We start from the raw sequence: 26990 nt of genomic DNA, 5'->3' as shown, positions 1-26990 counted from the left end.
CTTGGGAGCCACCCACCTTCATCCTCATATACACCCATACTCTACAAACCAGAGGTAGAGGCCACTCACCATTGCACTGCGCGTCGTAAGAATGATTTTTAAACTCCACTGAGTGTGTTATAATTTGTCTAATATTGTTTTCGTGGTCTTTACAGAATCGGTATGTAAAGAGTTGAAATACATTCCTTGATTCGTCACTAGTTCTTGAATGTTTATAAGTACGATTCGCGGGATAATTGATGTCTATCTTCCAGGGTCCTTCGGTCAAGTTTTTCAGCATTTCCGTGAATCTCAGTCGTTTGACAGAGGAACCTGTCACCAATCGTGAAGTCTTTCTTTTTATATGTTAAATTTCCCCTGTTATTGTGGGCTCTCATCAATGTTTAGTAAGCGGTATCATTTTTAAACTGACAATATTTTGCCAGTATCTTTCCAATGACTTGAAGTCTCTCTGCTGCTTTACCTATGATTGAACCTATACAATCATTCCATTGCATATCCTTGCAAGTGGATACACCACCCAGGAATTTGTATGAGTTGACCTGTTACAGCTGAGATTCGTTGATATTGTAGTCATAAGTACTACGTTTAGCGTTTTGTGGAGTATGCAGTTTTAAGGTCTGGAACATCTAAAGACAATTACCAATTTTTGAACTCCTTTGAAATCTTATCAAGATCTGCCTGGATATTTCTGAAGTTCTTTTTCCAAATATTACTTCATTATACAGGGTGTTCCATTTGTCTTTACCACCCTAAATAACTGTTTGTCCAGATGTAAATACAAAATGTTTCAAGCAAATGTTCTTTAGCTGTCAGGGGAACATCAATCAGCATGATTGCCTTCGTTGTAGCTGTGTTTCTTACAAAGATATGAACAGCGGTATGAATTTTTTAAATGGCACCCTGTATTTTTTCGGTAATTCATTTCCTCTCCTAAAAACCTATTCAAAAATGCTGTAGAGTTTCACGTACCTCATTGTTTATGACGTTACATATCCTGAATTGTGTGTAGTACCATAATATAACTTTGTAGGTGCATTTAGGGGAATACCTGGGTACTGTCTGCGAACTTTATTGCGAATGGAGTTCGTAGCACAGAAGTAATAAATGTGGCAGTTTTTCACACATCTCATTGTTTATGATGTCATATCTCCTGAACTGTGATAGGCAGGTGCTTCTTACGTCAGCAACGATTGTTGCCTGACAGTAATGACACTAAGAGATATGTGTACCGAGTTTGGTTGAAATCAGTCCTGTGGCTTAGGAGCAGATGTGAAACATACGCGCACACACACAAACACACACATACACACAACCATTTTTATAATGTGTATAGATTCCGAATGGACAGGATATAAGATGAACATCAATAAAAGCAAAATGCTGATGCTGGAATGTAGCCGAATTAAACCAGGCGATGCTGAGGAAGGTAGTTCAGGAAATGAGACACAAAGTGGTAGATGAGTTTTGCTGTTTGGGCAGCAAAATAACTGATGATGGTAGAAACAGAGAGGATAAAACATAGACTGGCAATAGCAAGAAAAGCATTTCCGAAAAAGATAAATTTGTAAACATTGAGTTTGCATTCAAATGTTACGAAGTCTTTTCTGAAAGTATTTGTATGGAGAGTAGCCATGTATGGAAATAGAACATGGATGATAAACAGTTTAGGCAAGAAGAGAATAAAAGCTTTTGCAATGTTGTACTACAGAAGAATGCTGAAAATTATATGGATAGATCACGTAACTAATGAGGGGGTACTAAATAGAACTGGGGAGAAAAGAAATTTGTGGCACAATTTAATTAGAATAAGGGGTCGGTTGGTAGGACACATTCTGGGACATCAGGAGATTGCCAATTTAGTACTGGAGGAAAGCGTGGGGGGTAAAAATCTTAGACGGAGACCAAGAGGTAGATGCAGTTAGCAGATTCAGAAGGACGAAGGTTGCAGTAGTTGCTCGGAGATGAAGAGGCTTGCACAGGATGGAGTAGTATGGAGAGCTGCATCAAACCGGTTTTCGGACTGAAGACCACATCAACAACATCTGAATTCCTAGAGGAGCAAAAGATTCTATCCCTTAGTCGAGAAACATAAGTTGTGTGAAACATAGTTTTAGTTTTCTTCGCCGAAATATATATCTTACAATAGTAGACATAGGTGAAGAGAGAAATTGCTGCTAGGTTCCTGCCAACCGTTCGAATTACAGTCGAGTGATACTAAAATGCATGCATACACAGTATCTTGCCAGAAGCATCACAGTCGGGAAGAATTTTTGTATGAAAGTGATACGTTCAAGCACAGAAATGAAAGTAGCGTTGATAGTGCCCAAGGAAGCATAGTAACTACGCCAGTGTCCTGAATATGCATAAAACAATTACCGGACTGCGTGAGCCTGACTTTCAGGATGATATTTGGGAAATAATGAAAGCCGTTGACAGCATTTCCACTTCTTGTTCTGAATGATTGCCCTGCTTGAATTAAAAATAAACACAAGATAACGTCTACAAACAACTGAAAGGAACGGCATGTGATCATAACATTGTTGAGATACCTTAAAGCAATACTACGGAACGATATGTTACAACGGGGCAGACAGTCGAAATCAGAAATAGTGAAACTGAATGGGAGAGTTAGATTGGTTGCATGGAATGTGGATGAGCGCAGAATGTCTATGCAGAACACCGCTTGCGTGTGACGACAGCGGCCCATTCTAGATGGTTTGGTTCCCTTATTAAATCGAACTGGCGAAGAGGAATACAAGACACGCCGCAAGGATACGCTACTAATCTGTGTCGGACTATGTGAAAGGGGTGTTTTCTAAATGCACTTCTGGCCATTAAATTTTCAAATCCGGGAAGGGTAAAAAGTAATGGAATTCTACTCACTGCGCCACTCCTGTGTATATGTACATTTCTGTCGGCACGTAAGTGTTGGCGCGCCTTTCTCTGCTGCCGCAACGATGATCGCCACGCTGACAGTCCATACAGGGGGTTGGCTCCAGACCTAGAGGTAATTACTCCCTGAGGGGTAAAATGAAATATTCTGAGGAGTAAAAACGAAGCAGTTCAGATGTGTTTGGATTATGCGACTTAATTATTTTTAAAAGATCGTTACTGTTATTACTATTTCGTAAGACTGTAATACAGATTGCGTAAGTTCTCAATAAGTATAGTTTTTTCCAGTGAGTTGTTTCATTAACGTGTAACACAATGTGGTGAAGGTAACAGCTTCAGAAACGGGTGTGTGAATACCTTCCTCACACAGCCCACTCACTACACATTACTTTGCACCATGCAACTATGGAAGTAAAATTGAGACATGCGTATGTCACATAAGCTTAAATATCTCATGAAAATGCTTCGTCCGAGTTGTGCGCAGTCCCCGCAATATACTAGAAGTAGCCTCTTTATTTACTTCACAAAAACAAAGAAAGTAATTGACCGTACATCACAACGGTAACTATGTAATGGCTAATACTTCACTGTAAGGCCGGTGCCGTATTATTATTATTATCGTTATTATTGACAGTGTTTAGGTACAAAGCATTGGTAGCCTGAAGTCTTCCAAGTTCTGCCAAATCAGAACTAAGGAGTCCAATAATCTAGTGAGTTACAAAAAATAAGTGTAGTGCGCACAATTTAACTTGATTGATTTTAAATAGGGATATAGGGTGAGGGAGAAGCACTTATGGTGAGAGGAAGCATGTTTTGTAACAGCTGTCTGCCCTAAGTTCGGATAACTAGCTTCATTTCCTAAGGAAGAGCTGTAGCTAACACTCACGATGCCCCGAGAATTGCTTCATCAGGCCATAAAAAATACTTTTTAGAAATAAGCAATACCAGTAGCGCCAGTGAGTCATTATTTCGTGGTTTAATAAAACATCCACAAAAAGCAAGTATCATATTTCGTAAAAATAAAAGTATTTAAATAAAACTCTTTTCATTCTAAATTTTAGTTGGGCACCATTGTTGATGGTGGAGTAGGGAAGGGGCGAGGGGATACTAGCTAATAAGTGATTGCACTCAGGGGTAATGGTCTCAGAAAGTTTGTGGACCACTGATAAAGAGTCTGAAATTAGATACAAACAACTGCTACACATGGCAGCAGCAATCTCTCTAACGCACATGGGCATAGCGTTAAACTAAGCTTAGTAAAATCATTCACCGTTGCTTCTACTCCATTCCATAGTTCATCAATCATAGTGGCTAGAGAGTGATAGCGCGCCAATTTCTCCACATCCCTTCATGAGATGTTTTCAGTAGGTGAGAAATCTGCAGAACGTGCCGGCCAGGACAAAAGTCGAACACTCTCTGCATCTAAGTAGGTCTATACAGCACGGGAAACTTGAGGGTTGTGTTATGTTGTTGAAAGATAACGTCACGGATATCTCGAAGATAGGGCACAGCCACAAGACTTAACACGTTACAAGCGTGGCTGGCTCTGAGCACTATGCGACTTAACTTCTGAGGTCATCAGTCGCCTAGAACTTAGAACTAATTAAACCTAACTAACCTAAGGACATCACACACATCCATGCCCGAGGCAGGATTCGAACCTGCGACCGTAGCGGTCACGCGGTTCCAGACTGAAGCGCCTAGAACCGCACGGCTACACCGGCCGGCGTTACAAACGTGACGACTGCTGCTGTCTGGTCACCGGTTATGCGAAGAAGAGGTGATCGTGTCGTGTACCAGCGACACGCCCTATAGCCTTAAGATTGGTTCTGAGTCTATATGACAATGTCGGACAAAATGCGGCAACGTTCTTTGTTCACTGAGTCTCCTGCATTCCTCCGTATTTAAACTAATGGCCCGAAACAAATTGGTAATTGTGAGAAACGTAAAATTATTTATTTCTGTAATTTCTTCACTTATAATATTTTCTGTAAATATTGTCTTTGGCTTCGAGTTTAACAACTCGAAGAGACTGTCATCTTTGGTCTTGTCGGTAGGAGATGGATCTTTGGAACACGAGGTTCGGGATCTTTTATCACTAGCGTTCGTTGGGTAAGGTTGTGATATAGATATGGTGGAAGACACTTGATTGTAAATTTGGTGAAAGACAATAAGTTTCATTTTATATTTGTATAGAAGTGTCGTTAAATGAGAGAAGATTCGTGGAACCTTAGGAAGAAAGAGGTCCATTAAAACAGTTCGGCTGAAATGCTAATTATTTGCATATTCAAGCATGTAGTACACTTCATAACAGTCTAAAAATTATTGCGAGCTGCCTTCTTGGTGTTGCAGTTTTAATGGTCAGCAGTGTGCTTATTGCAGTGGACTGTGGTCCGTAGCGCTGGGGCTGAGACGGACTGTGTCGTGGTCTGAAGCCTGTCGCCGCCCGCAGGTTCGACGAGGAGCTGGTGCACACGGTGTGCGGCATCCTGGAGGTGAACTGCTTCGAGGTGCGCTGCGAGAACGGCGCCCTGGTGCGCGGCCTCTACCCGCAGACGGCCATCCTGTCCCACAACTGCATCGCCAACACCGGACACACCATCGCCACGCGCTCCGAGACTGGCGAGCAGCACAGGTCAGCCCAGACAGATAAACTGCAAGTACCAAACCCTGAGACCTCAACTTGTGTAGGCAGCGCATGACCTCATCATACTGAAAGCAACATCTCAATAAACTGATGGGTGATGCGAGTTGCAGACAGCTTATGGAGCAATCGTTAATTCTTTTCTTTTTGTTGTACAAGGGATGGTTACGAAGTTTTAAATATCACTGAAAAAAGAAGGGTTAGATAATTAATTTCTTGTCTGTTTGCAGGGACATGTCTACTTTCATGATAAATATTGTAAATACCAGCGCCACATTACCGTAGCATGCCGTTAGAGCAGCCAAAATTAAATGGTGCACCCTATTGGTAAAGTGGAGTATTACGCGTTAGCTTTGTTTGGACATTTGAAAAACGCTACGACATGTTGACTTGGCGGAAGTGTACCACAACAATGGACCAGTATAGACGGTGCAGCATAGGAACTTCCTTATTTAAAAAAATCATAAAACAGAAAGTATTGGAGATATCACTTTTATTCTCTCTTCTTTACATAGAGCTACATTTAAAGTTTTCATTGGGTTATGAAAATGATATCCTGAAGATTGCCACCGTTCTGCTCAGTGCATTTTGAGAGTCGAAACAGAAGTTTTGGTCGACTTTATCCAGCACGTCTCTATCTGTGTTGGCGAAAGCAGCGCGGATATTGTTCTGCTGCTCAGCCAGGGTCCGTGGACGAATAGTATACGCCTTGGAATTAAGATAACCCCATAAGAAAAAGTTGAGGCTAAAAATCTGGCGAGCGTCCTGGCCACTGAAGATCAGACAGATGACGCGGACGGGGAAGTTTTCCCGCAAGAGGGTCATGGACGTTCGTGCCATGTGAGCCATGGCGCCGTCTTCTTGGAACCTGATATTCCCCACACACATTTCTTCAAGTTCGAAAAGAGAAAAACTCCTCAGTCAAATGGACATAACGCTCATAAGTGACAGTAAATGCCCTATAGTTCTCTTCGAACAACCACGAGCCAATAATGCCAATAGTGGATGATGAACGACAGTCACACGTCCTGTACGCAGGGACCGCTCGTGAAGTTCTTCAATGTAGCATGTTTTGTTTATTCACACATTCAGACAAATGAAAACGTGCCTCTTCGCTGAAGAACACAAGGACGTCATGAGGCAGCTTTTCGATCTAGGCTTCACATGCATTTCCTTTTGCGAAACAAAATTGTCTGGATTAAGTGTGTGCGTCACTGCCAGTGTGTATGGACGAAATTGCAAGTCTTCATGAAGAATTCGTCTCACTGTGCGAACAGAAATTGCAAGAGCAGGTGCGTGTTTACGCGCAGATCGCTTGGGAGAATTGAAAATCGCCTGCCTTACTTTCTCGACGTTTGCTGGTGTCCTGGTGGTTCTTGAAGGTCCTGGTTTCTATTTCTGCACGCTAAAAGTATCCATAAACATGTCGACCCCATAACAATCGATGTACGATCAGGAACACGACTTGCAGGCTCGATATTGAACCGCTTCGTGACTGTACACTGCGTTGCGATGATGGAACGGCTATTGGAAAAGTAACTCGCCAAGAGGAACACGCACTCTTCTCTCGTCCACTGCACGATCGCTGATAAACTAACCTTAAAAAATTGTTAGATCCCACCCTTTCGAAAACGCTCAACCCCACACAACAATGAGTAAAGGTCGCTGTATGGCGAGCGTTTCAAATAAAGAAGTTCGCGCACCGCGCCCTGTGTTACACAGTGGTTAGGTGGTGCAAAAGATTCCAGTGTAGTGAAACAAATCTGAATGACGAAAACCGAAATGGCAGACCATCTTTCTGCGAAGAACAGGGAACCATAAGAGAAGTGAAGGCTCTGATTCCAACACCAGCGTATAAAAAAAGTGAAAATCCTTCACGCATCAGATTTCATCGATTTCATGGCATTTTGACCATGATAGATATCGCTGCCCACTGGGTTCCTCGACTGGTCACACGCTTTAGAAAGGTCCGCCAAACGGACGTGGCAGCGAAAATGTTGCAGCTGTGTCAGGCCAATCCAGATTACTTAGTTAGCGAGCTCGTTCTGCACAGGACACAGACAGACACATGCTTCTTATTCGAGCTTATTTGCCTCGCCCTCCGTATTTTTCCGACGTGGCAGCCAGAAAAGACAGCGTGGCAGTCATTTAGAGAATGACGACAGTTCGATTTTTGAGTTTGAATTCTTCCTGAACAGCCAAAATACAGACTGCTGAATCCGAGGTCCCCGCCAAGTCATCCATCACTGAGATGAATGTGTCGCATGAAGGCTGAATGCATAGCGAAGAATTAACACCGTCATCATGTTTCATCGTTGCAGTTTGATTTTTTCGAGGTGATATTTAAAACTGTTTGACTAGCTCTCTGTGTCTTCATTCAAAATGATTTGTAATGGCGTAGAGTTGTACGGAGCCTAGTTGCATGAAAACATGTGCGAACGAAAGTAATTTCTCATTGGGCATACTCGGTGGTCAGAAACAGTCTGAAAAGCTTGTAAGGATATCGCATTTTTTTCTTAATAGTTAATTCTCAGCACAACCTACCCTGCAGCACCCTTACAAGCTTTTCAGACTGTTTCTGACCACCATGTGTAAGGCTTGCTAAGATATTCTCTGAAACCAAGTTATTTGATTTTTGACTGAAGCTCAAGCCATGTTTGCCACTGTGAAAAATACCTATGGCTGGCTGGGTAAATCACTTTAAAGCTCAGATAAAGGCAACGGCATACTAGCAGGAAACTGCTCAGACCAACCTTCAAGCTGATGCCAGCTTTACCATCTATGTTGTTGTTGTGGTCTTCAGTTCTGAGACTGGTTTGGTGCAGCTCTCCATACTACTCTATCCTGTGCAAGCTTCTTCATCTCCCAGTACCTACTGCAACCTACATCCTTCGGAATCTGCTTAGTGTATTCATCTCTTGGTCTCCCTCTACGATTTTTACCCTCCACGCTGCCCTCCAATACTAAATTGGTGATCCTTTGATGCCTCAGAACATCTCCTACCAACCGATCCCTTCTTCTAGTCAAGCTGTGCCACAAACCCCTCTGCTCCCCAATTCTATTCAATACCTCCTCATTAGTTATGTGGTCTACCCATCTAATCTTCAGCATTCTTCTGTAGCACCACATTTCGAAAGCTTCTATTCTCTTCTTGTCCAAACTATTTATCGTCCATGTTTCACTTCCATACATGGCTGCGCTCCACACAAATACTTTCAGAAACGACTTCCTGACATTTAAATCTGTACTCTATGTTAACAAATTTCTCTTCTTCAGAAACACTTTCATTCCCATTGCCAGTCTACATTTTATATCCTCTCTATTTCGACCATCATCAGTTATTTTGCTCCCCAAATAGCAAAACTCCTTCACAACTTTAAGTGTCTCATTTCCTAACCTAATTCCCTCAGCATCACTCAATTCGACTACATTCCATTATCCTCGTTTTGCTTTTGTTGATGTTCATCTTATATCCTCCTTTCAAGACACTGTCCATTCCGTTCAACTGCTCTTCCAAGTCCTTTACTGTCTCTGACAAAATTACAATGCCATCGGCGAACCTCAAAGTTTTTATTTCTTCTTCATGGATTTTAATATCTACTCCGAATTTTTCTTTTGTTTCCTTTACTGCTTGCTCAATATACAGATTGAATAACATCGGGGAAAGGTTACAACACTGTCTCACTCCCTTCCCAAACACTGCTTCCCTTTGATGTCCCTCGAATCTTATAACTGCCATCTGATGTCTTTACAAATTGTAAATATCCTTTCGTTCCCTGTATTTTACCCCTGCCACCTTCAGAATTTGAAAGAGAGTATTCCAGTCAACGTTATCAAAAGCTTTCTCTATGTCTACAAATGCTAGAAACGTAGGTTTACCTTTCCTTAATCTATCTTCTAAGATAAGTCGTAAGGTCAGTATTGCCTCACGTGTTCCAGTATTTCTACGGAATCCTAACTGATCTTCCCCGAGGTCGGCTTCTACCAGTTTTTCCATTCCCCTGTAAAGAATTCGTGTTAGTATTTTGCAGCCATGACTTATTAAACTAATAGCTCGGTAATTTTCACATCTGTCAACACCTGCTTTCTTTGGGATTGGAATTATTATATTCTTCTTTAAGTTTGATGGTATTTCGCGTGTCTCATACACCTTGCTCACCAGATGGTAGAGTTTTGTCAGGACTGGCTTTCCCAAGGCTGTCAGTAGTTTTAATGGAATGTTGTATACTCCCGGGGCCTTGTTTCAACTCAGGTCTTTCAGTGCTCTGTCAAACTATTCACGTAGTATCATATCTCCCATTTCATCTTCATCTACATCCTCTTCCATTTCCATAACATTGTCCTCAAGTACATCGCCCTTGTATAGACCCTCTATATACTCCTTCCACCTTTCTGCTTTCCCTTCTTTGCTTGGAACTGGGTTTCCATCTGAGCTCTTTATATTCACACAAGTGATTCTCTACTCTCCAAAGGTCTCTTTAATTTTTCTGTAGGCAGTATCTGTCTTACCCCCAGTGAGATAAGCCTCTACATCCTGCCATTTGTCCTCTACCCATCCCTGCTTAGCCATTTTGCACTTCCTGTCGATCTCATTTTTGAGACGTTTGTATTCATTTTTGCCTGCTTTCTTTACTGCATTTTTATATTTTCTCTTTTCATCAATTAAATTCAATATTTCTTCTGTTACCCAAGGAGTTCTACTAGCCCTCTCTTTTTACCTACTTGATCCAATGCTGCCTTCACTACTTCATCCCTCGAAGCTACCCATTCCTGTCAATTGTTCCCTGATGCTCTCTCTGAAACTCTGTACAACCTCTGGTTTAGTCAGTTTGTCCAGGTCCCATCTTCTTAAATTCCCACCTTTTTGCAGTTTCTTCAGTTTTAATCTACAGTTCATAACCAATAGATTGTGGTCAGAGTCCACAGCTGCTCCTGGAAATGTCTTACAATTTAAAACCTGGTTCCTAAATCTCTGTCTTACCATTATATAATCTATCTGATATCTTCTAGTATCTCCAGACTTCTTCCATGTATACAACCTTCTTTCATGATTCCTGAACCAAGTTTTAGCTGTGATTAAGTTATGCTCTGTGCAAAATTCTACCAGGCGGCTTCCTCTTTCATTTCTAACCCCCAATCCATATTCACCTACTACGTTTCCTTCTCTCCCTTTTCCTACTATCGAATTCCAGTCACCCACGACTATTAAATTTTCGTCTCCCTTCACTACCTGAATAATTTCTTTTATCTCAACATACATTTCATCAATTTCTTCGTCATCTTCAGAGCTATTTGGTATATAAACTTCTACTAATGTAGTAGGCGTGGGCTTCGTGTCTATCTTGGCCAAAATAATGCGTTCACTATGCTGTTTGTAGTAGCTTATCCGCACTCCTTTTTTTTATTCATTATTAAACCTACTCCTGCATTACCCCTATTTGATTTTGTATTTATAACCGTGTATTCACCTGACCAAAAGTCTTGTTCCTCCTGCCACAGAACTTCACTAATTCCCCCTATATCTATCTTTAACCTATCCATTTCCCTTTTTAAATTTTCTAAACTACCTGCCCGATTAAGGATCTGAGATTTCGCGCTCCGATCCGTAGAACGCCAGTTTTCTTTCTTCTATATCTGTCTTATGAAAGTACGTGCTATATTTATTTCACTCTTTTTCTGTCAAGGATACGAAATTAATAACTCGTTTTAACGAAATCATGAATACTAGGAATAGTTTCCTACAGATGAAGTAGTACTAGGAATACTTTCCCACAGATGAAGAACGAAGAAAGTTAGAATGTTACACGGAAGAGGAAAAATTTTATGGCAAGTGTTCATACAAACCGACACGTGTCAACTTTTTTCGACAGATTTTTTTTATACGTACTAAGGCATTTTTTATTAGAAGAGAACTAATACCATATGCTGTGTCACTAGATTCTATTTTCCTCCGCCTTTAGCGTCTAGAGGAAAAAAGAGGTAGCTGTCATTTAACTGAAATGGGAAAGAGTTGTTACATGAATCGGATAGTGAAATCTGAGGTGCATTTGGTCTGCATTGCCCTTGATATGACTGTAAGGAAAATTGACAAAGATATTTAGGCAGTTGTAGCAAGTATAAACGGAAAGATAGAATATCTCACTCTTTGTTAGAATCTTTTTTGCCTTGATCGGCAAAATCCTTTGTTAATCAGTCACCATTATTTAATGTTTCCCGTATAATGACCAATAAAAAATATACGTGCGAATAATATCGGATATTATGCTGATGTCATGAATTTCGTTAACTGAACTGCTACAAACGTAATATTAACACAATACGCCACTCAGTTGTTGTGTCGCTAATGACAGAGACTCCGTTTTATTCCACCTATCATGTGACTTGGGCGTTGGTTTCAAAGCTTCGTATTGCAGAGATCGTGGAGTCATGCCCTGTCTATGTTTATCTATGGTCAAAGCTAACACCTGATGTTCTCCCACCTTCCTTCCGGTGAATGACTTTTTTGTTACATGTTGCGTGTATTATCTTTGGCGTGCATCTTATTACTTCGTGAGGCAGGGTGTGCGGGGCCAGAGGGCAACGATCGTGCAGAAACCGGGATTTTTCTCCCTGCCAACTGCGTCACTGTCGAGAAGCGCTGCTCAGTTCTCGCGGGCTCTTGTGTTGTTGCTCGCTATTTTTGTGTTATATCAAGCTTGTTTGTTCTCTATGACAATGATAATGCTGAATTGTGCTATAGCTTTATGTGAGAACTACTTTATAATAAGAAAATTAAAAGTAGTTGTAGTACCTATCACAGTTTTCCCAAAGATCCAGAAACATGTGCTCGGTGGGTTCAACTCCGCAGAAGAAGTGATGGCATTCACATTACAAATGCTACTATTTGTAGCTTATATTTTAAAGAGGACGATTATTTACGAGATCCACAGCCTAAGCAATCGAAACTTCTACAAAAGAATATCTTAAAACTGACTGCAGTGCCTACGTTGTTCCTTATTAAAGAGATTTCTGATGATGTTCCGTCCTCAAGTGAATAGGCGTCGCAAATAAATAGTATAGGGAATGCTCTTTAAACTCGTAAACGAATACGAAACACTCCACAGCTCTGTCACCAAAGAAGAAAAAGATTACAGCATACAAACAGAAAAAGAGGATAAAATTAAGATACTACTAACACTACTGAGAGATGTCTGCGTTTAATAACACAATATGATACAGTTTTTACTGGCAAACATATTAAATATCTCGTAAAACGCAAGAAGAGTGCATTTTGCAATCGGGAATGTATGAGTATAGCTTTGGTTTTACGCTCTTCGCCTGAAAAATTTTGTGCAGTATATATACAGCAAAGATGATGGGTAAATCATTAGCGGGATTTTCAGAAATGGTGTGTATTCAGTTCTTTCCGGTATCATCCTGACATTCTGATCAGAGTGTGTCAGTTAACCAAACTTCAATATACTTATAGTCTCACGTAACTAGAATAAGGCGTTTTTTTTAATTATTTCGTACCTGTACGAAAAAGATATTAAAGGCTATTGCCGATTGAGACTTGCAAAATGTGCTTAATACACTGAAAACTCTTATGATCATTGCATTTTCAGTGCTATTGAAAATGATAGACGACAGGTTAGAAGTTATCTAATAGAAAATATTTAGTAAAATAATATATATCTCAAGAGTAGTCCTAATCAACTGTTTCACTGCTTCCATCTCAAATGAGGTTCATGGCTGTAGGAAGTAGTAACATTCTACATTTACATCTACGTGATTATTCTGCTATTCTCAATATAATGCGTGGCAGAGGGTTCAATGAATCACCTTCAAGCTGCCTCTACCGTTCCACTCTCGAATGGCGCGCGGGAAAAAAGAGCACTTAAATATTTCCTGCGAGCCCTGATTTCTCTTATATTATAATGATGATCATTTCTCCCTATGTAGGTGAGCGCAAACAGAATTTTTTACCAATCGGAGGAGAAAACTGGTGATTGTAATTTCATGATATGATCTCGTTGCAACGAAAAACTCCTTTGTTTTAATGATTCCCACTCCAATTAATGTGTAAGTTTGTGGCACTACCTCCCCTATTTTGCGATACTACAAAACGAACTGCCCTTCTTTGAACGTTTTCGATGTCATCCGTCAGTCCCACCTGATATGGATCCCACGCCGCACAGCAATACTCCGGAATAGGGCGCATAACCGTGGTGCAAGCGGTTTCTTTAGTAGACCTGTTTCACCTTCTAATTGTTCTGCCAATGAATTGCAGTCTTTGGTTTGCTCTACCCACAATATTATCTATGTGATCGTTTCAATTTAGGTTATTTCTAATTGTAATCCCCAAGTATTTAATTGAATTTACGGCCTTCAGATTTGTGGGAATTATCTCGTAATCCAAATTTAGCGGATTTCTTTTAGTACTCATGTGAATGACTTCACACGTTTATTTATTCAGGGTCAGTTGCAACTTTTCACACCATACAGATATCTTATCTAAATCATTTTGCCATTCGTTTTGGTCATCTGATGATGGTAAATGACAGCATCATCTGCAAACAATCTAAGACGGCTACTCAGATAGTCTCCTATGTCGTTAATATAGATCAGGAACAATAGAGGGCCTATAACACTTCTTTGGGCAACGCCGGATATTACTTCTGTTTTATTCGATGACTTTCCGTCTATTACTACGAACTGTGACCTTTCTCACAGGAAATCACGAATCCAGTTGCACAACTGAGGCGATACTCCGTAGGCACGCTGTTTGGTTAGAAGACGCTTGTGAGGAACGGTGTCTAAAGCCTTCTGGAAATCTTAAAATATGGAATCGATCTGACATCCCCTGTCGATAGCACTTATTACTTCACGGCTATAAAGAGCTAGTTGTGTTTCACAAGAACGATATTTTCCGAATCCGTGCTTATTGTATGTCAATAAATCGTTTTCTTCGAGGTACGTCATAATGTTCGATCACAGTATATGTTCCAAAACCCTACTGCAAATCGACGTTAATGATAAAGTGGTAGCGTAATTCAGCGGATTACTCCTACTTCCATTTTTGGTTATTGGTGTGACTTGAGAAATTTTCCAGTCTTTAGGTACGGATCTTTCTGTGGGCGAGCATTCTCTGAAAGGAACCTGACTGGTATTCAATCTGGACCGGAGGCTTTGCCTTTATTAAGTGATTTAAGCTGCTTTCCTTTACCGAGGATATATGCTTCTATGTTTCTCATCTTGGCAGTTTTTCTTGATTGGAATTTAGGAATATTTACTTCGTCCTCTTTGGTGAAGGAGTTTCGGAAAACCGTGTTTTAATAACTCTGCTTCAGTGACACTGTCATCAGTGACTTCACCGTTGTTATCGCGCAGTGAAGGTATTGATTGCGTCTTGCCACTGGTGTGCTTTATGTATGACCAGAATCTCTGTAGGCTTTCTGCCAGATTCCGAAATAGAGTTTCTTTGTGGAAATTGTTAAAAACGTACCGCTAATTCATTACATTGCCCTTTACTTTTAGTAAATTAACGTTAGTTTATGCGGAGTAGTGCCATACCCGAACGTTTTGCACTGCTACAGCTTCTCGACAGTGATGTCAGATGGGAAAATGCTTTGGTTTAACGTTCTATGTGGTAATCTTTCCACCTCGTTATAAGAAAATCTCACGCCTATCATTAGTTTAAGGATTTATGTACCAGAGAAATCAAGTACTTTTAACTAGATGTCACTATATCTGTGAGGTTTTCGTCGTAATTGTTATAGGCATACATTTCAACAACTGAAAATGGGAGTCCAGTCCAGGAACGCATAATAAATAGGGTAAATAATTAAGAGTATAACGCGAGTCGTGAAATGTCGCTTAAATAATAACATCCAGTAATGCATGGAGGAAATGTATTGGTCAGGTTCACGACATCTCCAGCTGTGTCCATATTCGACCCCAAATAACTATCATTCAAAATTAGGTGCGGCTATGTTTTCAACTAACAAAAATTCTGAATGGTTGAGGCAGTATTTTTTTATGTCATGTGCATTTCTTGTAGGTTGGAGGCGTTAAAATTCCGTCATTAGAGCCTCTATCGTATTTTTCCACCTATCATTTCTTACACAACGGAATTGAGTGGGTTGTTGTACAGCTTTGTTCTTTTCAGCCAATCATCCCATTAGGCTGGCAGTGCGGCATGGGCTTCCCAAATGAGAGATTTGGGAAGGGATTTCCAAGCCCAATATTCACCTGATAATCAAGGAAAACAGTAGTATCCTCGTCGCCACTGTTGTATACTCGTCGCCACAGTAGAGTCTTGTACTGTAGAAAGCAAGGAAGAGGATGTTGTTATGGGTGGCCGGAATCCTCTTTCTGCAACACAAAGGCACACATGGATTAACGCAGTTCTTAATTTACACGAACAGGCAGCTGCTACTTAACTTGAATAGAGTCCATAAGTTGTGGTACAAGCTCGACAGTAATAGTCCTCTTGCAGACAATACCGGTAATCTTGCTATAGTCACAATTCTGATTTATATGTACTATCGTAGCCTGTGATCCATTCTGCAAGTGGACTGACAGACGCCAAACTGGAGTGTGAGTTAATCACGCCCTCCGGTCAGTGGCGGCAGCCTAAATGCTTGCTGTCGAGAGGGCGTTGGCGGTTTGTTGCTTGTGAGTGTGTCTCTGGTCTCTCTCGTGATAGGTGCGCTTGATGCAGCTCCTACGATCGATCTTCGAGCTTCATCTTTGCCGAGTAGTGTGCTAGCGACAGCTTACGCGAGCATATAAACTGCCCAGAAGCTGAGGATTCCCCAGAATCATGTGAAACTCAGCTCGCCCTATTTGCCCAAGAAATTCACAGTGCCGTAGACACTGGCGAGCAGATTGATGCCGTATTCCTGGACTTCAGGAAGGCATTTGATACGGTTCCGCACTTACGTTTAGTGAAAAAAATACGAGCTTACGGAATATCGGACCAGGTTTGTGATTGGATTCAGGATTTCCTAGAAGAAAGAACACAACATGTCATTCTTAACGGTTCAAAATCTGCAGATGTAGAGGTAATTTCGGGAGTACCGCAAGGAAGCGTGATAGGACCTTTATTGTTTACAATATACATAAATGACTTAGTTGACAACATCGGTAGCTCCGTGAGGCTATTTGCAGATGACACGGTTGTCTACAAGAAAGTAGCAACATCAGAAGACTCGTACGTACTCCAGGAAGACCTGCAGAGGATTAATGCATGGTGCGACAGCTGGCAGCTTTCCCTAAACGTAGATAAATGTAATATAATGCGCATACATAGGGGCAGAAATCCATTCCAGTACGATTATGCCATAGGTGGTAAATCATTGGAAGCGGTAACGACCGTAAAATACTTAGGAGTTACTATCCGGAGCGATCTGAAGTGGAATGATCACATAAAACAAATAGTGGGAAAAGCAGGCGCCAGGTTGAGATTCATAGGAAGAATTCTAAGAAAATGTGACTCATCAACGAAAGAAGTAGCTTACAAAACGCTTGTTCGTCCGATTCTTGAGTATTGCTCATCAGTATGGGACCCTTACCAGGTTGGATTAATAGAAGAGATAGACATGATCCAGCGAAAAGCAGCGCGATTCGTCATGGGGACATTTAGTCAGCGCGAGAGCGTTACGGAGATGCTGAACAAGCTCCAGTGGCGGACACTTCAAGAAAGGCGTTACGCAATACGGAGAGGTTTATTATCGAAATTACGAGAGAGCACATTCCGGGAAGAGATGGGCAACATATTACTACCGCCCACATATATCTCGCGTAATGATCACAACGAAAAGATCCGAGAAATTAGAGCAAATACGGAGACTTACAAGCAGTCGTTCTTCCCACGCACAATTCGTGAATGGAACAGGGAAGGGGGGATCAGATAGTGGTACAATAAGTACCCTCCGCCACACACCGTAAGGTGGCTCGCGGAGTATAGATGTAGATGTAGATGTAGAATTGGGCTATTGGAGTTATTTTAAGTTTTTTCTGGGGCAAAGTACCCCAGACAAAAAGTAAAGTTTTCTATATGTGTATGTTTGTGTTTGATTGTGTGTGTGTGTGTGTGTGTGTGTGTGTGTGTGTGTTTGTGGATTGTGGCAGTGAGTAGATAGAGCAACGATGTAAGCAACAATTGCTTTTTTGTTTTGGCTCGTTTGAGATATTGTGGTTTGTGTTTGATCGATGTGTGTAAAGTGATGAGGGAATAGTGTACAAAGGAAGTAAGAGATAACTTGGTGGAGGCGGTGTTGGTGGTGCGGCAGGCTGAAGCTGCACGTGACGGTGCGCGTGCCGGCGGGCGGCGAGTTGTTCACGTCGTACACGCACTCGCTGGACCCCACGATGGTGCGGCGAGAGATGCTGTCGCGCGGCAAGTTCTTCGAGTGCAGCTGCGAGCGCTGCAAGGACCCCACCGAGCTGGGCACCAACCTCAGCACGCTCAAGTGCAGCAAGTGCGACAACGGCGTGCTGCTCTCCGCCGACCCTCTCGGTGAGTACCCGCCCTTGCAAACTGCTGCACCGTTCACACCAAAACCTCACATAAATAACACGTTAAAAAAACGTGTCACATCACCTGCATAACTTGCATTGTTTGCTTTGTTTTGATCGGAAATCTCCCTCTCAATACTAGTTTAACTACAAGAAATCACTATGTACTGATACCTGTGTAATGGAGGTAAAAGTAACTGCGTTGTCACAACGGTAGTACCACGATGCAAACCGTGAAAACGGAAAAAAATTGTAATATGGAAATGTGTCTCCATCTTTGCCATTGACGGACGAAAACGCAACAGTGGAAGACACCGTGGACATCGTAGCAGATTTAGCGCCTCTGCCACATGCAAGTCGACCGCCTGTAGAGCAACGAAAAGAGCAATACAGGGTTATTACAAATGATTGAAGCGATTTCACAGCTCTACAATAACTTTATTATTTGAGATATTTTCACAATGCTTTGCACACACATACGAAAACTCAAAAAGGTTTTTTAGGCATTCACAAATGTTCGATATGTGCCCCTTTAGTCATTCGGCAGACATCAAGTCGATAATCAAGTTGCTCCCACACTCGGCGCAGCATGTCCCCATCAATGAGTTCGAAAGCGTCGTTGATGCGAGCTCGCAGTTGTGGCTCGTTTCTTGGTAGAGGAAGTTTAAACACTGAATCTTTCACATAACCCCACAGAAAGAAATCGCATGGGGTTAAGTCGGGAGAGCGTGGAGGCCATGACATGAATTGCTGATCATGGTCTCCACCACGACCGATCCATCGGTTTTCCAATCTCCTGTTTAAGAAATGCCGAACATCATGATGGAAGTGCGGTGGAGCACCATCCTGTTAAAAGATGAAGTCGGCGCTGTCGGTCTCCAGTTGTGGCATGAGCCAATTGTCCAGCATGTCCAGATACACGTGTCCTGTAACGTTTCTTTCGCAGAAGAAAAAGGGGCCGTAAACTTTAAACTGTGAGATTGCACAAAACACGTTAACTTTTGGTGAATTGCGAATTTGCTGCACGAATGCGTGAGCATTCTCTACCGCCCATATTCGCACATTGTGTTTGTTCACTTCACCATTAAGAAAAAATGTTGCTTCATCACTGAGCTGTTGCAACCGCGCCGAAAATTCAATGCGTTTGACTTTGTCATCGGGTGTCAGGGCTTGTAGCAATTGTAAACGGTAAGGCTTCTGCTTTAGCCTTTTCCGTAAGATTTTCCAAACCGTCGGCTGTGGTACGTTTAGCTCCCTGCTTGCTTTATTCGTCGACTTCCGCGGGCTACGCGTGAAACTTGCCCGCACGCGTTCAACCGTTTCTTCGCTCACTGCAGGCCGACCCGTTGATTTCCCCTTACAGAGGCATCCAGAAGCTTTAAACTGAGCATACCATCGCCGAATGGAGTTAGCAGTTGGTGGATCTTTGTTGAACTTCGTCCTGAAGTGTCGTTGCACTGTTATGACTGACGATGTGAGTGCATTTCAAGCACGACATACGCTTTCTCGGCTCCTGTCGCCATTTTGCCTCACTGCGCTCTCGAGCGCTCTGGCGGCAGAAACCTGAAGTGCGGCTTCAGCCGAACAAAACTTTATGAGTTTTTCTTTGTATCTGTAGCGTGTCGTGACCATATGTCAATGAATGGAGCTACAGTGAATTTATGAAATCGCTTCAATCATTTGTAATAGCCCTGTATAATCTGCCGCAGGGCAAGCGGAAGCGAGTGTTCTTCGAGCACCCACCTGAAGCAGAAGGTCGCCGACCACGGTCTTCTCAGTGCCGTTGCCTCTGGGCTCTTGAGTACGACATCGCTCCACTCCACTAGACTACCTGATTCGTCGTCGCCCACCACAGAACAATGACTGTCAGTAATCCTCGACGAGAGATGATAAACTCTAACACAGTCCCTCATGATACCTGTGCTACCGTGACCTATGTCGGGTGGGAAGCTCTAAACTTGCCCACGCTATTACTATGAAGCGTCACTGATTGCATCCTGTGTCAGACGCTGGACTTATGGAATCTCCAGAGCCAGTTCCTTTTACTTTCCTTATTTTCTTGTTGACTTTAAATGTGGCCAGATACAACAATGTTTGATAGCAAGTAAATACTGTAATTGTAAAAGTGACTATTTACTTTCTGTAGGATGCAGCATATTCTACTACCTATCAAGCTTATTTGTTTTTAAAACTCAGTATTTGTGTAAAATCATTGTCTAAGGCTACAGAAGCACAACCCACTGGAAATAAAGCACACACAACTGTGTAACAGAGAATTATAAGCAGTGGATTCACAGAACTCGAAAATAAATATTTATCCGGCAAAAGTTAAACATATGGTACTAACAGTGCTATGTTGCGGATAAAAGCAACCTCACGTCTAATAGAACAAAATTTTGCACGTGACCATAGGACGAAAACGCACCACTGTGGAGGTGCGGCCATAAAACGACAGCCAGTCAGAGACGAGCGCTCGGAAGCTTGTCCAGAAAGCGAACGTGTTTGGTTGTGTCTAAGCAATGTAGTTTTATCCGAATAAAGGGCTGCAGTATTGTGCTGTGGTTGTTGTGCTCCACTGTAGGTGTTCCCGTCAACATTACAGAAAATTGCAACGCAGCTAGCCATCGATGGCAATATTAAGTTTTCTTGGCTTTGACTGATCATAGGAAACAATTATTTTCGGCTAATTTAATTAGTAACTCCATTCTTCACCGTAACAGCTGTTTGCTGGAGCTATTCAGTTTAAATACACAAACTTACGCTCTCGCCTCTGACTGCTTGTTGTTTCATGTAGTTCCACAACACTGCGTTTTCTGATCTTATTATTCGGTTGTTTTTCTGCACCCTGTATGTTAACACATGCTCTACCTCAAATGAGTATCTCTCAGAACAGAGGTTGCTGTGTTGTGGTAGATCCTCCCTTATTCGCCATCGAAGAGTATTGTGTAGTTTCAATTAATTGATTAAAACACAGCTTAGTGGAATAGAATGCACGCTTGACTATGGTACATGTGGACGTGCTACGTCATTTTCGGAGTACCCATACTGCATGAGTCCAACACTAAAAGCCACAGCGATCACATTGAAACGTCCCCTTAGAAAAAATATAAATAGCTGTGCTTAAACTGACACACAATATTTTTAGCTCACCGCAATCTGACTTTCAATAATCCCTACAAAAGAATGGCCCTGACTAACAATAACCTATACCTTTCATGAATCACTTACCTCACAAAAATCTTCGTTACTCGAACTACAGCAATACAGCAAGCGCCAATACTGCCAGCTAAATAAAAGATTCTAACTACTGAAGGACTAACTACTGTTAGGCATAGTTAGCAAATGAAAGACTTTGATAGAGAACAAACAATGTATTTACCTTAATAGTGTTCAAAAGTCATAATATATACATATATCAGTTCATGACATCCAGTCTTACAAATTTACTGTCTCTGATGGACATACGCCCAGATCATCCGCTCTCAAAACTCTGCCATCTCTCTCCCGACATCCACCACTGCTGGCGGCTCACCTCCAACTGCGCAACGCTACGCGCTGTTAACAGCCAACTAACAAACATTACAATAGCAAATTCCAACAATGCAAACCAGCCACAGACTGCACACAGCACAGTCAGTGATTTTCATATAGAGCGCTACATGGCGTTACCAACATAAAAACCTAAACAACCTACTTACAACATGGCATGCATCAGAAATATCAACTATACAGCCAGATCGTTTCCATACACGTCTTAACATATCTCTGTAGCGCCCTGTAGAAAACTGTTTATAGGTAACAGATTGATGAAGACTGATGATGTAACATTGATCATGCAACGTGATCTGCGGTTTGTCAGATTGTAAGTATAAAATGTGAACAAGGAATCTATCATAGAGTTAGTATCCTCTAGGGCATCCAACTGTATAGTTAAATGATCACGGCATCCTCTTCACCTAGCGAGGTGGCGCAGTGGCTAGCACACTGGACTCGCAATCGGGAGGACGAAGGTTCAATCCCACGTCCGGCTATTCTGATTCAGGTTATCCATGATTTCCCTAAATCGCTCCAGGCGATGGGATGGCTCCTTTGAAAGGACACGGCCGACTTCCTTCCCCGTCCTTCCCTAATCCGATTAGCTCGATAACCTCGCTGTCTGGTCTATTCCCCCAAACAACCCCAACATCCTCTTCGGTAAAAGGAAGTAAAATGCTCTCCCAGTCGGATCTCCGGGAGCGAACTACTCAAGAGGAAGTCTCAGTCAGGTAATGCAGAACTCGCATTCTGCGGCTCGGGGATTCGAATATTAAATCCCTTAATCGGGTAAGTATGCTAGAGAATTTAAAAAGGGATAGGGATAAGTTGAAGTTAGACATAATGGGAGTTAGTGAAGTGCAGTGACAGAAACTTCTGGTCAGGTCACTAATGGGTTGTAAATACAAAATTAAACAGAGGTAATGCAAGAGTGGGTCTGTTAATGAATAAGAAAATAGGAACGCAGGTAAGCTTCTGTGGATAGCTTAGTGAATGCATTGTCGTAGCCAAGCCAGACGTGGAGCCAACAACCAACATGCCACTCAGCGCCGCAGACAATGAAGAAATTAAAAGAATGTACAATGAGATAAAAGAAATCATTCAGATAGTTATGAGAAGTGAAAATTTAATTGTAATGACGGACTGAAATTAGATAGTAGGAAAAGGAAGAGAAGGAAAAATAGTAGGAGAACATGGCCTATGGGGAAAGAAGGGAAAAGGAAGCAGCATGGTAGAATTGTGCAGAGCACAATTTAATCATCGCTAATACTCGATTTAAAAATCATGAAAGAATGGTGCATATGTGGAAGAGATCTCGAGCCCCAGGCCGGTTTTAAACAGATTACATAATGTAAGTAAGAGACTCCGAAACCATAGTTTTAAGTCGAAAGACATTTCCAGGAGCAGATGTGTACCCTGACCATATTATTAGTTATAAGTTGTAGATTAAAACTGGAGAGATTGCAGAAGGGTAGGAAATAAAGGAAATGGGACATGGATAAGCTGTAAGAACCGGAGGTTGTCGAGAGTTTCAGAGGAAGCGTTAGGCAACGATTGACTGAAACAGGGTGAAGAAATATAGTATAAGACGAATGGGTGGCTGTGAGAGATGAAACTCTTCTATCCCTGACGTTTCGTCCAAGGCTACGTTGGACATCTTCGGAGGTGCTCCTGGTTGTGCTGAGTCTTACCGACTGACGATTCGGGCGTCGGAGAGAGGCCTAAATACCGTGGAAAGTGGGCGTGGTCTGGATTTCAAGTGATAGTAGAGATAAACCTTATCAAAGATAAAACAACTATCGATCATAGTATGTTAAACATAAAAACTTCTCATCGATTCTGTTGTCCATATATCGCTGAGTTTCATGGCTTCTTGTTTTCTGTTAAAATTATCCCCATGTTTATGTATTTCGATGGCTTCTCTATGTAGCCGTGGATAATAGTTCGTCATAGTACATAAAACTTCAGTTTCCGAAAATTTCACTACGTGATCACCTGACTGAAGAGCATGTTCCGCCACAGCTGACTTGTCTGTTTTCCCTAGTCGGCAAAGACTTTTATATTCCTTCAATTGTGTATTCACACTTCTCTTTGTAGTTCCAATGCAGACCTTACCACACGTACACGGAATCTTGTATACACCACTTGCAGACACACGGGGACGTTTATCCTTAACGGAACGAAGTGCTTGGCCTATTTTCTTAGTTGGTCTGAAAATCGGTCGAACGTTATGTTTCCTTAAAATCTTGCCGATTCGATCCGTTACGTTTTTGATGAAGGGTAGAGAAACCGTGTTCTTCAATCGTTGTGTCCTATCGTTGTCCTTAGGCCTCCTGTTATTCGGTCGCAAAACTCTATTTATTTCCTTACTAGAGTGCCCATTCTTCTCAAAAGCCATCTTTAGATGTTTTAACTAATCTTCCAGGTATTCTGTGGTACAAATCCTTTTAGTTCTGTACACTAGACTTTCAATTGCACCTCTTTTCTGTCGTGGATGATGATTGGAATCTTTATGCAAGTATCTGTCACTATGTGTAACCTTCCGAAAGACTTTATGTTTCAAGCTGCCATCAGTCTGTATCATAACGAAGACATCCAAGAAGGATATTGCATTGTCTTTCTCCATTTCCATTGTAAACTGAATTTTAGGATTTATACTATTTAAATAACAAAAGAATTCCTCTAAAGCTTTTTTGCCATATGACCAAACAACAAATGTATCATTCACGTATCGATACCATCAACATGGTTTCTTATTCGCTTTTTCCAGAGATAATTGTTCGAATTTTTCCATGTAGAAATTAGCGATCGTAGCACTCAGTGATGGTGTGGCCATGGATAACCCATTGGGTCCTACGATCCAACTCTTCAGCAGCACAACATTGCTGGAAAACGTAACAGTTCGAGGTATTAAGGCGAGACACGTACGGGCTGGTGTCCCAGGAATGATAGATGTTCTGCTGAAAAAGCTCTTGTCATGGTGCAATTGTTAGCACACTAGATTCGCATTCGGGAAGACGACGGTTCAAACCCGTGTCCGGGCACCCACATTTAGGTTTTCCGTGATTTCTCTAAATCGCTCCTGGCAAATACCGGGATGGTTCCTCTGAAAGGGCACGGCCGATTTCCTTCCCCATCCTTCACACAATCCGAGCTTGTGCTCCTTTGCTGATGACCTCGATGTCGACTGGACGTTAAACACCAATCTTCTTTCCTTCCTTCCTTCGTGCCACAGGTGCTGCAATAGTTGCCACACGTTTGACGTTGGTAGAAGTAGCCTCCTCACCTGGCAAAAGACATTCTGTATAGGCGTCAGGTAAATGAATCTAGTACGCCAAGATTCATATTAAGCTCTCGAATCCAAATAATACTCCGTCGGTCCACAAAGTATCGACACTGGTTTAATAAAAAATAGAGAAAAGTTAAGATGGAATTTTAATGCATTGTATCTCTATGTAGTCTCCCCCTACTTGAGTACAAAACATAGAACATTCATACAACTATGTGAAAAAGTCAGAAAAGTCATTTGGGATGTTGATCAACTCGTGCGTCACATTCGCACCTTCTTCGGTCTTGGCGGTCCATCAGGGACCCATTCAGCACTTCGTCGTTTTGTGGTAGGTGCGTATTGATCACACCACGTCTCGTCACCCATGATGATTTTTTTTCCAGAAATGAGATGGCCGCGTTTTTCATTTCAGTCAAATCGTGGTAGGCGTCCACGCGTCGTTAACTTACCGTTCTATTAATTATCTTTCCTGTAAATTTGAGGTTTAACTTACGCGTCTGTCATGTTTGCACAAAAAACTAATCAGTGACCGAACTTCCCATGGGCCAGGCATTTTACTCAAAATTTTGTTTATCTTTATAACATCCTTTCACTGCTCCTATATAGTACAGAATCAGTTGCAAAAGGAATATACTTCTAGTTGAAATAAACACCATTCTCGTGATGTTTACGCAAAACCGGTGTCTGTACAAGTACTGTCAAGACTCGCCAATGGAACCTTCTCCACGAATGACCTAGTGTACAAGGCGACATAAAGTATATGAGAAGACTGATTCTCATCAAAACGTCGCCGGAACATGCATGTCGCTGATGCAGAACTATCTGGTCAGCGACGAGCAGTATATGGATGGTGCACAACGATGATCGTATTGAAATGTCTTAACGGAAAGTTTGATGTTTTCAGTTTTGGTTTGTTTCGGAGCGTTGATTTTCTTCAGTATACCTGACAGACACAATTGATATCGTTTGGTGTTTTCTGCCTTACGCGTGCTGTAATTTAAGAGAGTTACACAAGACACATTTCAGTTTTATTGACAAAGTATCATCAGCGCTGGTACTGTAAATACAGCATGTATAATATGTTTCTACATTTTTTACTCTCATACATTAAAAACAGTTCTTTGCTCATGAATGTACTGTACAATTTAATGAAGACTTTTATTATTTCTTTTTATGTCTTTTCCTCGGTGCAGTCGATATAACTTCGCTGCACTTTCAGCTTTAGATATTTTACAGCTTTTAGGAACTTTTCTTCTGCTGCTGCATTTGCGGTTCTTCGTACTTCCCTTCATATGGACTGACATGTTTTGCATTCTGCGCTGTATTTTTGTGTGCACTTGTTTTTCGTGTGTATTTTGAATACTACCAACGTCTCGAAGGTGGTGTTTTAAGCATATTTTTGTGTTCATGGTTGTGAAAGAGAGAGAAGGAGGGAGAGAGTGTGTGAAAATTGGAGATGTGTCAGCAGCAAAGTGTAAGGGCGAATGGGAGGGGAGAGGGGTGGCAAAAATAATACCGGGTTCCTAAAAGCTGAAAATCACTAAGGGCGAATGTGAAACAAAGTTGTTTCGATTACAACGAGAATCAAGGGGAAAACCTGTCGACATGGAAACATGTATCAAGGAGTAATAAATGCCTTCAGGGGTTGGTGGGAGAGAGGGCTAATTCTCAGTTTAATAAGTCCGCCTCCGTAGCTCAGTGGTCAGCGTGTCTGGTTGCCATGTGGAGGACGTGGGTCTGATTCTCTATACCGCCAGGGACTTACTTCCCCATGCCCCTCCACACCGCTATTGGCAAAGGATGACGTGGTGGTCTGTCGGTCCCTACTGGCCCGACTGGGTCGAAACGCAGAGCCTTGCTTTCAGTTTAGTAAGGGTTAGAGTGATCAGCTTATCTGTTGAATATTCGAATGCACCGCACGCTAATAACAATTAATTTTGCATGTATTGCTATTCTAAGTAAGCCTTTGTGGGTTAGCACTATCTTCCGCTGATCCCTTCAATTGTATACCACATTCATAAACAAAAACTGATGTTAATTTATAAGAATCAAAATGCTGCATTTACTGGTGTAATAAGCTCTTGCACTGCGATACACATAAGACAGAAAAAAAAACCAAATGATAAC

The 26990-nt window shown here is 41.7% G+C and overlaps 1 protein-coding gene across 1 annotated transcript in view; it reads left to right on the top strand.

Moving 5' to 3' along the window:
- The window catches only part of LOC126161959 (SET domain-containing protein SmydA-8), a 255456-nt gene that overhangs the window by 128605 nt on the left and 99861 nt on the right, over positions 1-26990 (top strand). Inside the window, exons 4-5 of the mRNA XM_049918143.1 lie at positions 5348-5530; positions 17815-18041. Of these exons, the coding sequence (XP_049774100.1) occupies positions 5348-5530; positions 17815-18041 (410 nt within the window). The remainder of the gene's footprint in view (positions 1-5347; positions 5531-17814; positions 18042-26990) is intronic.

This window comes from Schistocerca cancellata, chromosome 2 (genome assembly GCF_023864275.1).
Source record: "Schistocerca cancellata isolate TAMUIC-IGC-003103 chromosome 2, iqSchCanc2.1, whole genome shotgun sequence".
NCBI classification, from domain to species: domain Eukaryota; kingdom Metazoa; phylum Arthropoda; class Insecta; order Orthoptera; family Acrididae; genus Schistocerca; species Schistocerca cancellata.
The sequence above is the reverse complement of the archived record's forward strand: the minus strand, read 5'-3'. Positions and strand labels throughout refer to the sequence as shown.